At 36.0% G+C, this 16,415-nt stretch overlaps 1 protein-coding gene across 1 annotated transcript in view; it reads left to right on the top strand.

The window, feature by feature from the left end:
- The window catches only part of LOC131027217 (uncharacterized), a 58,551-nt gene extending 42,590 nt beyond the window's left edge, over window positions 1-15,961 (top strand). The window contains exons 4-5 of the mRNA XM_057957223.2: window positions 14,802-14,994; window positions 15,323-15,961. Of these exons, the coding sequence (XP_057813206.2) occupies window positions 14,802-14,994; window positions 15,323-15,783 (654 nt within the window). The 3' untranslated portion in view covers window positions 15,784-15,961. The remainder of the gene's footprint in view (window positions 1-14,801; window positions 14,995-15,322) is intronic.
- Window positions 15,962-16,415: the final 454 nt, after the last annotated feature.

Genomic DNA, 16,415 nt, shown 5'->3' with positions numbered 1-16,415 from the left:
TCATCCTCCCTAATTGCAAGTCAATGCTCTTGTTTTTCCACACATGTAATGCCTTCAAAATCCGAAATTGAGCTTTGGCCCCACTTTTGCAGTCCCTTTGTCTAACCCATGTCAGTCCTGTTTGCACACACGGCCTACCAAATCAATAAATTAACGCATGGGCCTTATTTTGCAAGCAGATTCCAAGATTGGAGAAAGAACAACAACATGATGGAGTCATACAAGGAGATGGATAAGTGATATGAATGATTGAGAGCATAGAATGCTTTCAAGACAAAGATAGGCTTCTTACTTCAGCCTTGCAAAGAGCTTCCCTCTTGAAAAGCCAGTATTACCCCAAGCAAGAAGATAAGATTGAAGTTCGTTGGCCAAAGACACAAAGATCACTAAGGATGCAAATTCCCGTTCCGGTTCGAGATGTCTTCACCAATCCTGAATACTTCAAGTTCTAGCATCCCGAAGCACCATGAAGATCATCACAGACAAAGGATGATGTAGTTAGAGTCATGTCTTCGGATACATAGAATAGTTTCAATTATGCATTTGTAATTTTGTTTTGACAAGTTACATGTAAAAACAAGTTTTGTAATTGCAAGTGTTACTTTCACTTGCACTTTTGTAAAATGTAATTACATGTAAGGCAACTACAAGTTGAGTTAGATTAGGATTGTAGTTGGAATGAGTCATGGTGGTTGAGAGAATTTCTCAAGTTAGTTGGGATCCTCCCACCTTTTTCTCAAGGCTCCTCTCCTATAAATACTTGAGGGGGTCTATTGTAATCGATATCTTTTGGCAATGCAACAAGACTCTGCTAGTTTGTATGTACACTCTAAGACTTTGAGCTTAGTTGTAAATTAGATTGCAATCAATTAAAAGAGGCAAATTGCTTTCAAACTTTGCGTTGATTCAAGGTGTTATGTGACGATATTTTCTGGAGATCGATTGTGAGTTTTGGGGTGTTATACAAGAGGGATTCAAGCTCAACCTTGCAGACTTTGAGCTTCTTATTTTGTTTGGAGTTTTAGATTGGTTTTAAGATTTGATACTACAGACTTTGAGCTGCTTGTCACTTTTGAAACTATTGTAGGACGCTCAAGCAAAGGGGGTAGCTTGCAGGCTTTGTGCTGCTTTTATTTATAATGTTTGTGCATAAGAGGTGCATCATGTAGTTAGAGTTTGAGCTACTATATACTATGCTAGGTTACCAGAAAATCATATAAAAAGGTTGATAGGAGAGTAGATGGTTGAAGACTTTGAGCTTTCTTTCTGTTTTTCCGTCTTGGAGAAGCAACAAAGGATTTTGTGCCTTTATGGAAACTTTGCTTCTTTATTTAATTTACTTCATTATTTATTTGTGCTTTCAGATGTGATTCTTTTCTGAAATAAGAGCAAAGAATAAGTGTCTTTTCTGAAAATAGAGAACAAGACAAAGTTTCACCCAGATTTAGAATAGATTTAGAGTTGGAGTTTATTTTTGAATTGTTGAAGTAGAAAGCAAAGGGGGAGCCTTCCCTTTGAAATTAGGAGAGTATATCTCACACACTGTGGCTGAAACCACAATTTTGCATGCCTTCCTAGGTGTACAAAATTTTCAACCAACAAGGTATAGCACGTGTAATGCCCCCTTTTTGGGATGATATGGTTTATGATTGGATTAGCCTATTATTGACCCTCGTAGGCTAAGACTGACGATTAGAGGGTCCCAGCTGGTAGTGCAGGAGGCTTATTCCCATTCTGGAGGTCAAAAGTGTTCAGGATTGCTCTTCGTTTGGCTCAGTTTCACACACTATTTATAGCAAGTTAGTGGTTGATTGAGAGGGACCCTTTCTATTTTTAGTAAGGCATCCAGATGAACATTGGACGTAGTGGGCTACCTTATGGTGTTTGCAGAATTGAGAAATAATGGCTATTATTGGAGTTATGGTATTTTAATTATAATTAAAGTTATATTTTAATAATAATTAATTAGAAGTGATTAATATTTGGATTTTATGATATAAGGGACATTTAATGAAATAATGTCAAATATTAATACAAAAGTTATATCTTAATGTTATATTCGCACTTTATAACTCAAGGGTCCATTCATCATTAAAATGGGGCCATGTTATTTAATTATTTAGGCACCTAAATCGAGGAGGATATTAATTGTTAATAAAGTGCAAACTTGGTAATGTTATTAAATGATTTAAAAGGTGCTTTTTAGAGGGAAATCAACCCTTTCATGAGAAATATATAAAGTGCCAAGAGAAGATCGAATTGAATATGATTGAGCATTTGTTTTTCCTCTTTCTTGAGCGGTGGGAAGAAACCAAGGATTTCCAGCACTTCCAGCCATCGGATATCATCAACTCTTCAGTGTTTGTGCAATTTTGAGGCTCTGAGATTCTAGCTGAGATTATTGCCTGATTGTGGGCTTCATCTAGGAGTCCAGTTTGTGCTAATAGGTGGAAGATTTCATCTAGTGTTTGAAGGATTGGGACATATACCTACAGCAGACTTGGAGATTCATATTGGCTGCCATTATACAACAGGAAATCAAGCATTTAATTTGCAGATTATATACAGCTACAGCAGGGACATGTTTCTTTTAGATTCTTCATTGTGGAGGCATCTTCATTGCTGCTATGCCTCCCTTGGCATCATCAATTTATAACAGCATATTGCACTTTTATTTGTCTAAAGGAATAAATCTGATCACTGCCATCAATATTGCTGTAGGTGCACATTTTATATCAGTCATTGGAACGACCTTTGATTGTAAGCCAAGAGACTTGGCATCGCATTTAGATCAGTTGTATATCAACATTAGACTTGGTTTAGCATATCAATGAAGGAGATGCATGGTTGCATGCCATTTGTTTGTCAAAATGCCTTAATTGCTGTAAGTGACTAATTGGCATAAAGATTTGCATTTGGGAATTGAAAGATGCATGCTATTGAAAGATGCATGCTAAGTGTTTGCATTAATACCTAGTTGATGTAGATGCATATTGGTTATCCTAGGTTGCATGGAAAGTGTTTGACAATATGTCAACTCGCTGTACAAGTTGATTTCAGTCACTTATATGTATGAGAAATGTCAAAAATAGTTAGTATATCATTTCTATTATATTATCAACCAATCATGCATCATTAGAAGCATTCGAAAACATCTTTTGCAAGCATTTCAATCACATTTGACATCATTCCAAGCAAGCATAAACAAACTGAAACACAAATCCAGCAAGCATAGAGGTTGTATGCAAAGTGTTTGATGATATTCCTTGAGCCTCTTATCAACAGTTTGAGGTTAGAACTAGCAAGGGATATTATAGTGGTATCAGAGTGGTTTCCTGCCATCCTGCTGGGGTTGGAAATCATTGGGGTCACACACTTGGAAATTGAGTAACCAACACTCACAAGTTTAAGTTATGGGTTATTACAGTATTGTAGTGAAATCCGGGGAAGAGATTGATCAGGATGCCATTAAGATGAGGGAAAGATGTGAACAGGAAGTTGCATGACTCCTTGAGGACTATCGGAATATGCCAGATGCTTTTAAAGCACAACACACTCTTAATAATTTTCTAGACTTTGTTGTTATCTTGAGGCTTGACAGGACTGGGTTGGTATTGGACATTACGAGGGTGTATAATGAGGCAATTTCATTTGAAGGGAAAACATTTAGCCAAGGGCATAGTGTGAGCAGGTATGGTAGAGCTACTAAATCAAATTATGAAGGTGGTTCTACTTCCAAACTTAATGATCAGGTTATAGGAACTCCCATAATGAGCAGGAATGAAATGAGAAGACAAGGTCTATGCTTCACTTGCAAGGGTTTTTGGGAGCCTAACCACCAATGCACAGATAATGAGGTAAAGGGGCTTGAGGAAGACCTTAGATGCATTGAAGAGGAAGCCACGAAGGAGGCAGATTTGGAGATGCACTTGTTGCATGAAGATGATTGGATTCACGAGTCACATCATTTGGACGGACGAAGGGGATCCCATGATGAAGCCATTGAGATTAAGGAGACTTATACACGTGCTGATTTACATTGTAGCCAAACTATTGAGCTTAATCATGTTGTAGACGTGTCAGTAAATGACAAAAATGTTGTGGAAGGATCTACCAACGTTGGCACACAAGTTGGAAGTGCCAAAGATGAGGAATGTGCAGAGGATACAAGCTCTATCAGTTCTGATTTTTGTAGCAGCAGTTAGAATTCTTTGCATTATCATGAGGTAGCAGCCATTTCACTTAAGGAACATGCTTCTAGTTTGTTGCCACATGAAGGTACTTAAGATTTGGGTGCTAAAAATAAGATTGGTGATGTAGATTCATGTCATGATGAGTCTGATTTTGCAAATCAGACCTTGGAAAATAAATCAGAAAATTCATTGGTTGGGAATGAGTCCCTGGACCAGGTTTTGGATGGACATGCAACTACTGTGGAAGAGGAAGAGTGCGAAGACTTTGTAAATCAGCAGTTTCTACAATGTCTTCTAAGCCATCCTATGAGGTACATAGCAGTAGTACCTTAGTTGTTGATGTGTGCGCTGGTGATTGTACACGATGCTGCTTACCATGAGGTGAGTGATGTGGATACAGCCTCATATCAAATTGCAGATTTCGGTTCAGAACACTTGCATGGGAGCTTGCGTACTATCTCTCTCGTTAGTAAGGGGAGTAGGAAGATAGAGCATGAGATTATTCAGGAGGAGTGTGAGATGATCCAAGAGGAGTTCGCGTCCACTTATGACTCTAGGGGTTCAGAGTTGTATGACATAGTTCAACATGGAGGTATTGTTCAATTTGTGAACAACCCCTTGTTTGAGGCAGATGCTACATCGTCTTATGATAATCCCCTTTTCAAGTTAGATGTTGATCACTCTCTTAACCCGAGATGAGCATTGATCATAGCGTTTGGAACCCTTCTAGTGCATCGGGTCTTCAGACAGGGTTTGCAGAGGAGTTTTCAGGTCTTTGCATAGTGAGTAGTGCCTATAGTTTTACTTTTGATCCTCATGTGCATGACCCCTTTTGGATGCATGGTTCAACTGCGGATTTGTTAGATAGCGTGTATGATAGTTCACCTTGCGTAGTTATGGGAAGTAAACTTTGTCAACCTTCTAGTTTGGCAGGTACTGTCAGTTATTCTGATGTTGGTGTTACAGGAGCTAGTTGGTATTAGCAGGGACATTACACAGTTCTTCCTTTGGGACCCGAGTGGACTAGTGGGTTATTTTGTTTTTGAGATTGCTTGGGGACAAGCAATTTCAAGGAGGGCGGACTGTAATGTCCCCTTTTTGGGATGATATGATTTATGATTGGATTAGCCTATTATTGTCCCTCGTAGGCTAAGACTGATGGTCAAAGGGTCCTAGTTGGGAGTGCAGGAGGCTTATTCCCATTTTGGAGGTTAGAAGTGTTTAGGATTGCTCTTTGTTTGGCTCAGTTTCACACACTTACTATTTATGGTAAGTCAGTGGTTGATTGAGAGGGACCCTTTCTATTTTTAGTAACGCATCCAGATGAACAGTTGTCATAGTGGGCTACCCTATGGTGTCTGCAGAATTGAGAAATAATGGTTATTATTGGAGTTATGATATTTTAATTATTATTAAAGTTATACGTTAATGATAATTAATTATAAGTGAATAATAATGATTAATATTTGGACTTTATGATATAAGGGACATTTAATGAAATTAAGTCAAATATTAATACAAAAGTTATATCTTAATGTTATATTTGCACTTTATAACTCAAGGGTCCATTCATCATTAAAGGGGGGCCATGTTATTTAGTTATTTAGGTGCCTAAACCAAGGAGGATATTAATTGTTAATAAATTGCAAACTTGGTAATGTTATTAAATGATTTAAAAGGTGCTTTTTAGAGGGAAATCGACCCTTTCATGAGAAATATATAAAGTGCCAAGAGAAGATCGAATTGATTATGATTGAGCATTTGTTATTCCTCTTTCTTGAGTGGTGGGAAGAAACCAAGGGTTTTCAGCACTTCTAGCCATTGGAGAACATTAACTCTTCAGTGTTTGTGTAATATTGAGGCCGTGAGATACCAGTTGAGATTATTGCTTGATTGTGGGCTTCATCCAGGAGTCCAATTTGTGCTGATAGGTGGAAGATTTCATCTAGGGTTTGAAGGATTGGGAGATATATCTACAGCAGACTTGGAGATTCAAATTGGCTGCCATTGTACTACAGGAAATCAAGCATTTAATTTGCAGATTATATACAGCTACAATAGGGACGTGTTTCTTCAGATTCTTCATTGTGGAGGCATCTTCATTGCTGCTAGGTCTCCCTTGGCATCATCGATTTATAACAGCATATCACTTCAGGTTCATTACTTGCATTTTTATTTGTCTAAAGAAATAAATCTGATCGCTGCCATCAATAGTGCTGTAGGTGCACATTTTATATCAGTCATTGGAATGACCTTTGATTGTAAGCCAAGAGACTTGGCATCGCATTTAGATTAGTTGTATATCAGCATTATACATGGTTTAGCATATAAATGAAGGAGATACATGGTTGCATGCCATTTGTTTTTCAAAATGCTTAATTGCTGTAAGTGACTAATTGGCATAAAGATTTGCATTTGGGAATTGAAAGATGCATGCTAAGTGTTTGTATTAATACCTAATTGCTGTAGGTGCATATGGTTATCCTAGGTTGCATGGAAAGTGTTTGACAATATGTCAACTCGCTGTACAAGTTCATTTCAGTCACTTATATGTATGAGAAATGTCAAAAACAGTTAGTATATCATTTCTATTATACTATCAACCAATCATGCATCACTAGAAGTATTCAAAAATATCTTTTGCAAGCATTTCAATCACATTTGACATCATTCCAAGCAAGCATAAACATATTGAAACACAAATCCAGCAAGCATAGAGGTTGTATGCAAAGTGTTTGATGATATTCCTTGAGCCTCTAATCAACAGTTTGAGGTTAGAACTAGCAAGGGATATTACAGCATGCCCCTATAAACTGCAATGTGCCTGGTAAACTTTTTAACGTGATCGGTGACGCTGGTCTGACACGTTCTTTGGTACCACGTGGGCTGGGGGGAGACTAGATCTCGTGACATCGTGATTAACCATTGGAAGCTCTTGGCAATTGAGCTAGGCCCTAGCCCTTTGTGGTATGTTCTTCTTATTTCAAACAAATGTTCAAAGATTTGACAACTATTGGTCCTTCATTTGTCCCACTTGGAGAACATAGGCTACACATCACTCTCCTTGATAGGGAATATTCTAAGGTGAGGTGTGTTGATTGAATAAATGAGGCAAACTTGGATAAGGATGGCTGCTCCATCATCATGGATGGGTGGACGCTATTTGCAACCATCACAGTTCACTTGCTTTGTTTAGGAGTTTTTTGAGGAAGGACTTCCTCAACCCAGAGAAGCAAAAAACTTAAAAAATCAGGATTATACCTGATTTTTTGCGAATTTGTTCTGCTAGTGATCCTCTCCCTCATAATTCCGTCTATTTAAAAAACAGTTGACTACGATTTTCAATGATTTTTTTGTATTTAAATCACTTAAAAATCATGTTTAAGTTGTGTTTGAAACCTTAATTGATCTATCGCCAACTTGTGAAATCCTCAGAAGCTGCAAAATGGCAAGATATTTTATCAATGATGTAATTTAGTGACATTTTTAGGGCATGACTACAAACATGAGCTTGTTAGTACGTGCATAGAAGGTGCAACTAATCGTAAACTTTTAGGGAGTTGAGAGGCAATGAGTTTGAGCCAGAGGTAGGTGATTTTTTGCTGTAACACTGCTGCAATTTGCAAATACGGTCTATAATTTCACGCTATATAAATAGTATTTACACAAATTTCAACGAGTTCATACAAATAGATGAATAATTTGTTAAATTTTTTTTTCAATGTGCACATGAAAGGATCTTTCAATTTAAATTAACAACGAATAACATTAAATCTATTTTATTTTGGTGGGGGGTCCATCCAAAGAGATATCAATTTATTGTTATATTTTAGCTTGCTGTTCATACTTCATATTTTGTATCTACTTTATCATGGTTTAATTTATATATATTTAGATGCTTGGATTTCTGTTAGTATCGTCAATATCCTGTCACAAATGGTTAAATTTTGTGTCTACTTCTTATCTACATTGAATGTCCTTATCATTCTTGATTTTCTACACAACTACGTTTGCTATTTTGAAGATTGGTCGGTGATTTGTTCCAAATAACATTTGATGGGCTATCTTTTTCTATGGTGGTAGCGTTGTAAATCAGCTCTCTGGAAAGAAATAACTCATATTCCTAGCTAAATGGCTTGAATTTTATAATATTTTAGGCTCTTTGTCATATCATTGCTTTGCTTGATGAATATGGAAATGCTACTTTCATTTTTTTATGATGAATATGGAAATGCTACTTTCATTTTTTTTAACCAGTCTCATTACTAGAAGTGAAGAGGTAATGTTATTTCTAGTTCATCTTTTATCTCTATAATATTTTATCCTTTGCACGAGTTGTAGAAAAAATTCCTTTGGCGACATAAAAACATTTGCTTGATGTTTATATATAACCCATTATTGCACCAAGATGTCCAATCTTTGAGACATCAAAGTCTTGGTCATTGTGATTTGGTATGCTTATTATGCATGGCTATCCTAAAATGTGTTTTGTCTATCTTTTACTTCTACTTTATACAAGTCAATACATTGATAAAAAGTTTTTTTATCCTTCTGGAACACAAACAAGTTTATTGTAGTTGTTTTGAGGTCTTACTAAGTTTTTGAAGGTTTCAAAGCTTTTTATGATGGTGCAATCTCTATGATTAAACATGTTTTTGATATTAATAATAATTTGGAATGTAGTGTTGTTAGTAACATTTTACCATCCACTCACATCATACAAGACTATCATTTAGTGAAATCTCTTAGCAATAAATTTAACAACTTCATACAAAACTTACCAAAGAATCAGTTACTAGCAAAGCTTACATGCTACATTGCATTATGCTATTTTAGAATAACTTTTCATTTGTACAATTCATGGGCTGAACGCTTTATTTTATTTGTACTACAAAGTGCCTATACATAGTGCCTTGTAGCTACAAGATTGATAGATCCTAGAGTATCACTAGACTCCAACCTCATGGTGGGATTTTGATCTCAAAGATGCTATATAGGTTGATGAGGAGCATGCTACAGATTTTGTCATTGATGTCAAAGGATGGTTGGTTGGTTTTTGAAAAGAGAATTGGAATGAATATCTTTAAGTTAATGATTATTCTTCAATTTTTGGTTGAGCTACTTGGTTAAGGTGCCTAGATGTTAGTTTGAGCTACTTGCCTACTTAAATTCATGAAATTTCCCTAGTCCATAATGATTTGTTTCTAATTCTTTTGGATTTGACCGTGTAGATTTTGATGTTGCCAATGTTTCGGATCAAACACCATGATCCATCATCAGGGCGAGAGATGGTGACAAAGACAAGCAACCAACTCAAAGACACAACCAAGCAGCTCAACTAGACAGCTAGGTAGCTCAACCAGATAGGCAAATAGCTCAAACAAGCAGGCAAGTAGCTCAAGCAAGTAGCTCAAACTAACACCCAGGCAACACAACCAAGTAAACAAGTAGCTCAACCAAAAATTGAAGAATAATCAGTAACTCATTCCAATTCAGTTCAACCAGACAGCGAGGTAGCTCAACTAGATAGGCAAATAGCTCAAGCAAGTAGGCAAGTAGCTCAAGCAAGCAAGCAAGTAGCTCAAGCAAGTCCTACTGTCTGGTTGAGCTGAATTGGAATGAATATCTTTAAGTTATTGATTATTGTTCATTTTAGTTGTAGGTAGCAAAGACAAGCAGCTAGCTAAAACACACAACCAGGAACTTCAACCAAACAACCGGGTAGCTCAAACGGATAAGCAAATAGCTCAAGCAAGCATGCAAGTAGCTCAAGCAAGTAGGCAAGTAGCTCAAACTGACACCCAAGCAGCTCAACCAAGTAAACAAGTAACTCAACCAAAAATTGAAGAATAATCAGTAACTTAAAGATATTCATCCAATTCAGCTCAACCAGACAGCCAGGTAGCTCAACCAGATAGGCAAATAGCTCAAGCAAGCAAGTAGCATTTACTATGTTATTATTGTACAATCAATTTGGTATGTATTACTATGTGTCTATATATTATTTCAATTGGTAGTGTAGTAAATAGTAAACAAGGAGTGATGAGAAGTTATCCCAAGTGCTAACGCTACACTGGAAATTATTTTATAGCTTCTGAATTTTAGGAGACTTGATGAGTTTGACAATCTCACAATTCTGTTAGAAAAATTGCTGAGGTATGCGATTCAGTTTGGATGGCCTTGTCTTGGCTTACTTGGGCCTAGAACTAGTGGTCTCGTCATGTACTCAACAAGCCATGTAACTTGATTTTGACTAATATTGTTGCCTAGGTACTTGGAATCAAGGATAATGTTTTAATGCCTTTTAAAGGGTAAATGTAGAAAATTGATGATTGCTTACTATCTTTTTAGATTATCATGTGTTTATTTGTGCTAGACACAAATAATAGTGTCTTTTTATATTGCCATCCACATTTTTAGAAGAAATTGACCCATTAAGCAACTTTCCTCATACAACAATATCATCAAATTCAAAAAGGATAAATTGAAATGTGTCAATAGAAAAATGATTTAAAGAAGGGGCTTCTTGGAATTTTGTGTTTGCCTTTATTCATTGGAAATTTTTAGGATTGTAGGATACTTGAGATCTAGCTTTAAGATCTATTTGGACATTCACTTTTCAAGAGGTCAGCTTAGTCATTGACCACGTTTGCTGGAAAAGAGTTAGTTAGAAAAGTGTTTTTTTTTTCCATTTCATGGATTGGTTAAGTCATTAGTTTCAATTAAAGAAAAATTGGCCGAGTTAAAATTGAGCTGAAGTTAAATAGAGTGGACAAACTTGTTTCAAGATCTTTATAGAATGATTTTGAAAGTTGTCTTTTTAAAATGCAGCTACAAGTTAATAGTTCCTTTTTGGAGAGAATGGAAATGGAGTTTTAATGGAATGCCTTGTGCAATTTGTGACATTTGCAACTCAATGAGACACATTGCATCTCTTGCTTTGCATTGAACAAGAGGTGGGGGTTCGTGGATACAATGTGCATGTCTATATAGAAATTATACTCTTCTTTCCAACAAAGTTTTGGGGTGGTTAGTAATCCATTCTAGTTTGGCATCCAAGTCAAGACTTCAAAAATTTGGGCTACAAATTCTCTAAGCAATATTGTTGGTAGAGGAATCTGTGGATCATGTCTTTTGGATATGTCCTTTAAAGAAAACATTTGGCCTTTATTTCAAGTTGAATTTAATTATTTGTCTAGTACCTTCTGCTTTGAAGAGGTCCTGTCATTAGAGTTACTTTGATGATCAAGGACAACTGCAATTTTTTTATTGCATGCATTACAATTAACTGCTGTTGGATTCCTGTAGAAGTCAACATGTAATGATACTTTGCATAGGGACCCTTTCCTCCTCAGCATAGGAGAGCTAAGTCTGTTCAAGTAGGAGTTAGCTATTTTTAAAATTCTATTTCCTTAAAGATGTTACAACTTGCACCCTTTCCTTTTGTTGCTTAGTCTCATATGTTAACTTCTTTGGTTTTTAAGGATGAGACTTGTTGTATAATGCTTTTGTTAGATTGATGGAAGCATTTATTCTTTGAAGCAATTTAAGTTGCATTATCAAAACAAAATGTAATGTCCCCTTCTCAACAGTGACCAGTTTAGTTGGCCGTTAGCCTATCCCGGAGACCCATAGGCTAATAAGGAGCATAAATTAGGGTTTCCTACATCTAAGGAGATGTTTCGGCATTTTTGGTGGCTTGCATGTTAGAGTTTGTCAGTTTTGGTTCTGGATTCCTTCTGGGTTTTCAGAAAGCTTCGCAATGATAGTACATGCATAGCAAGTAGTGAAGTTTGATGAACTTACTATTTTTAGTAAATGGAGGCGTGGGCAGCTTATTTCTCTGGTTTTTTTTGTTTTTAGAGAGCTTTGCAATGGTGTAACATGCAAATGAATCTGAAGACTTTTCCGGACTTACTATTTTTAGTAAGTTGTGATAGCTGCTCAGAATGTGGTTAAAGTCACTTTGGAAACACTTACTATTTTTAACAGTATGCTATTTTTAGTAAGTGCTATTTTTAGCAGTACTATTTTTAGCAGGGGTTCAACAGGTCAATTCGGATGGCTATTTCTGGTAGGTCAGTTTGAATAGTTTGTCGTCCAACATTTTTGGAGCTTATTTTGGGCGATTTATGCTTGAGAAAAAATAGTTTACAAGTGAATTATTTTTAAGGCATGATGGATGCCTTAGAGAGAAATATGTTAATTTTATGAAATAATTCACTTTATTTCCTTGGATGCCATATCTCACTTTATGAATATTTCATAAAGTATTATTGACTTAAGTGGGCGTCCCTTTTGGAGAAGTACATGATTTAAAATAAAGGCAAATATTATTTTTGCTTGGGTGTCCAAATTGGATGTAATTTCATTTCATTTCATGGCAATTGGAGGGATGAATTTGAACTTGGAGCTTCAAAAAGTTATAAATAAGAGCGTTGGGCTCTTGTTTTTGGTATCCATGTTTATTCGCAACGATGTGTTGCCGAAATTCCGATTGATTGCATTCAAGGAATGCATACCTCCTAGTTGGTTCTTGGCTTCTTGCTTGAAAGATAGCAACTAGTTGAGATTGTGAGACTATTCTTTACACTGAAGAACAGATGGAGTTCGTTGATGTAGTAACTTTTGATGTTTTCTAATGTGTTTTCGGGTGTGTGAGTTTTCAGATTGCAGGTCGGTTGTAGAGCTAAAGTGGTATTTTCATCATAAGTCCAAGGGTGAATTTTTGTGGCCTCTGGGTATTCTTGCTATATTTTCCTAAGCCCTAGGTGATCCTTCATGTTAGTTTTCAGAGTCTAATTTGGAGTTGTGAATTAATTATAGCAAATCGCCCCCTTCCCAGGCCGTACCATGTCTGGGGCTGTCTTGGAATGTATGTATTAATGTTTTGAGCAGGTTTGCATCTGTTTGTCGGTCTTGGCTAAGGTGTCTCCTTCCTAGAATTCATTTGCATTCAATTTTGAGTCATTTTGTTGAGTTTGGGAGAAGTTGTGAGCATTTTAGTGTGATTTGGTGTTGCTGGTTTGTGTTTTTCAGTTTGCTGGAAAAGTATATCAGATTTAGAATTTTGTAGTGTGGGGGTTGTTTTTGGGTAGTTAGTCTCTTGTAGTTTTGAAGTGAATTGAACATCATTTGCAGCTTTGGGCAGTGATATTTCTTGATCTGAAAATCCATGTTATGTATTGTAAAGCTGATTAGTAGTACTAACAGCTATTTTATTTCTGGATTGTTTCACAATACCCACTGAATAAGTGGAAGAGGCTGGCTTGGCTGCCTATCTTATTTCATTGTACTCCTGTCCACTTGCTAAATAAGCGGTTGAGTAGATAGTTATTGTTATTTCCAGTCCTCCCATTGAATAAGTGGTTGAGTAGATAGTTATTGTTATTTACAGTTACCCCACTGAATAAGTGATTGAGTGATTGTTTGTTTACTTCAATCATTTTGGATTTGTAATTGGCTGGTTACACCGCCAAGTAGTAGTTAAATTCCAATTTTCTCTATTCCGCTGAAAAGTGGAAGTGGTTGGTCCAACCGCGAATTTGTATTGCTCTCTACATTTTATCATGCTAACGCTAATGGGTGAATGTACTGTGTGAAAAAATTTAAAAAAAATTGAGGGGGACATTTGACAATAGAAAGTCAAAATTAATCTTGTGTTTTAGTCCTTAGTAAGACACAGTAATATAAAATGCATTCTCAATAGAAGGATATTTTACTACAATTTTCTTTGTCACACCAAGGTCTTTGATTCTTATTCTTGAGGCCTTGAATGTATCGTCCTTAGCTTTCGAAAATCTTTATGAATTTTTTTTTACAAATATTGAAAATTATTGTAAAAATGTCATCACTAGCTTTTCAACCGGGCTAAATTCTTTTTTTTTTAAATGCTTCTAGATTCTTTTATTCTACTTCACTCTGGAATGCCTGTGTAAGATGACAGGTCGTTACAAAGAAATAGATTGACTTAATTCTTTTAGCAGCGCTAAGAAAGATAAGGACTAATATCAAATATGTTTTGAATGGAATGTATTACTAAAGATTTTGATGTCATTCAAGTTTAGTAATGCATGGATTGCAAATCTAATATTAACCACGTAAACACATGTTTTAAAAGTAATTGTAATGAAACAGCTCAATTATTTCAAAATAGGTGAAACCGGATTCAGTGGTCTATTGCTGAAGGTGTTAAATTTATTTTTATGAGAAAAAAGAAGCTGGATTAGCTTGTGAAGTTATCACTTGATCAGGAACCAAGTTTACAGTTTTATTATATCTAGGTAAAATATGAAAATTATGTAGTTTGTAACAATTTCCCTTGATATGCTACTTTACTGGAAAGATCTTAGAAAAGTAATTAGGTTCAACACCTTTAAAAGTGCCTCATTTAAAATATACAATATTTCCAGGAAATCTTCAAATCAGTTCTTCGTAACAATATTTTTTAGAAGAATCTGAATATTGTATCTTTCTTGTTCTGTGAAGCCTCTGTGCTCTAGTTAGTTTAATTGTATGTTGAGAGTAGTTTCAGATGTAATGGTCATACCAGCTTTTACTTTTTAGGAGTCTTGTAGAAGATGATTGACAAGTGAAGGTACATGACAGGCTCTTCTCAGAGCAGAAGAAATAGTAAACACATGGCCCGAAGCAGAGCTGGGACGCATCTTACGTGATTATGGAGAAGAAAGTCGGTGGCGTATAATTCAGAGAAAGATTGCAGAAGCTCGTCTAGCTGGTGGCATACATTCTACTTCCGAGTTGGTGGAGCTTGTGCGTAACATTGCTTTCAAATTTTCAGGTACAAATGTCTTTAATATTTTGGTGTCTATGTTCATGTAGGCAAGATTAACCAACAGGGAGGGGAGACGCAAAGAGGATATTTCTTAAGTTGGTGTTTCTTTTGGCTGCTGCTTCAGTATTTTGACATCTCATCTTTAGTCTATAATTTTATGCCTTTCTCAACAAAGTGGCAGACTTTCCCTATTTACTACTGTCAACAGAGAGAAAACTGACCATGAAAGTTTTTCAGCAGTACGGTATACTTATAGCATGAAGATGAGACAGTAAGGCTTTATAGTTTTTGAGTAAATTTTTTGATGTTGGTGTCTATTGCCAAATATTTGCAGGAAGGCAAGGGTGGATGAAGACAGCTATTCGTGTCTTTCAAGCATTGAGAATTGCAGTAAATGATGAACTAACGACTTTAGAAAATGCTCTTAGTGAGGCTTTCACATGTCTGTCATCAAAGGGAAGGCTTGCAGTTATATCCTTTCATAGCTTGGAGGACAGAATAGTAAAGCAGTCATTTTTGAACATCATTAATAAGGATCCTTCTAAAAAAAATGATACAGAATATGATGCAAATTTTGTTCATATATCTGGTAAGACCAGATATAATAAATACAGAAGAAAAAGAATAACTCTAGAGGCTTCTAATGATGATTCCTGTGAAGAATGGATGCAACACATAGTAGAAGGCAAATATGGCAAGATTCTAACAAAACGACCTATAATACCCAGTAAAGAAGAGGAAAATGTAAACACGAGATGTAGGAGTGCAAAGTTGAGAGTGCTGGAGAAAAATTGATGTAAAGTCTTGCACCTATTTTTAGCTGGTTCTTTTCTAGTCAAAATTCCCAAAGTAAAATGGTTTCTTTTCCAATCAAGTATATGGGGGGTATATCTTATGCAGTTATGGTTGTGGTTTCTGTATTGATATTGGTTTTGAATCGTTTAATACTACATAGATTTTACATTTTGCATAATCGGACAGGGACATTGCATAAAAAGAAAATGAATCACTTGAATTTCTGCTATTTGCATCTGTTTTCAGTTACATCTTTTCCTATAATGAATCTTCTGAAGCAAAAGATTGAATTTTTACAGTGACCCATATATGGCGATTTGATGTATAGACACAGTAACACATAATGTGAAGGAATTAAAGCATTGTTTTCGGTAAAAGAGGTGGGGATTTTGTCTGATGTACGCTCTAGTAGTTCTGGCTGCTATTATAGGGTCTAAATTTCATGGTTGACCCCTGTCAAGAAGGTTTCATGGTAGAAGGCTAAGAAAAAACGTTGAGCTCCAAATATATATTTCTATAATCCCTTCAGAATTTTTGACAGTCTGCCCAAAATATCCCCCTTTTGCTCATCTAGTCTTCCAAAAAACTTTGATTAGTTTTTACTTCTAAATGTGAAAATAGATTCATACGAC

This window comes from Cryptomeria japonica, chromosome 2, assembly GCF_030272615.1.
Source record: "Cryptomeria japonica chromosome 2, Sugi_1.0, whole genome shotgun sequence".
Classification (NCBI taxonomy): domain Eukaryota; kingdom Viridiplantae; phylum Streptophyta; class Pinopsida; order Cupressales; family Cupressaceae; genus Cryptomeria; species Cryptomeria japonica.
The sequence above is the reverse complement of the archived record's forward strand: the minus strand, read 5'-3'. Positions and strand labels throughout refer to the sequence as shown.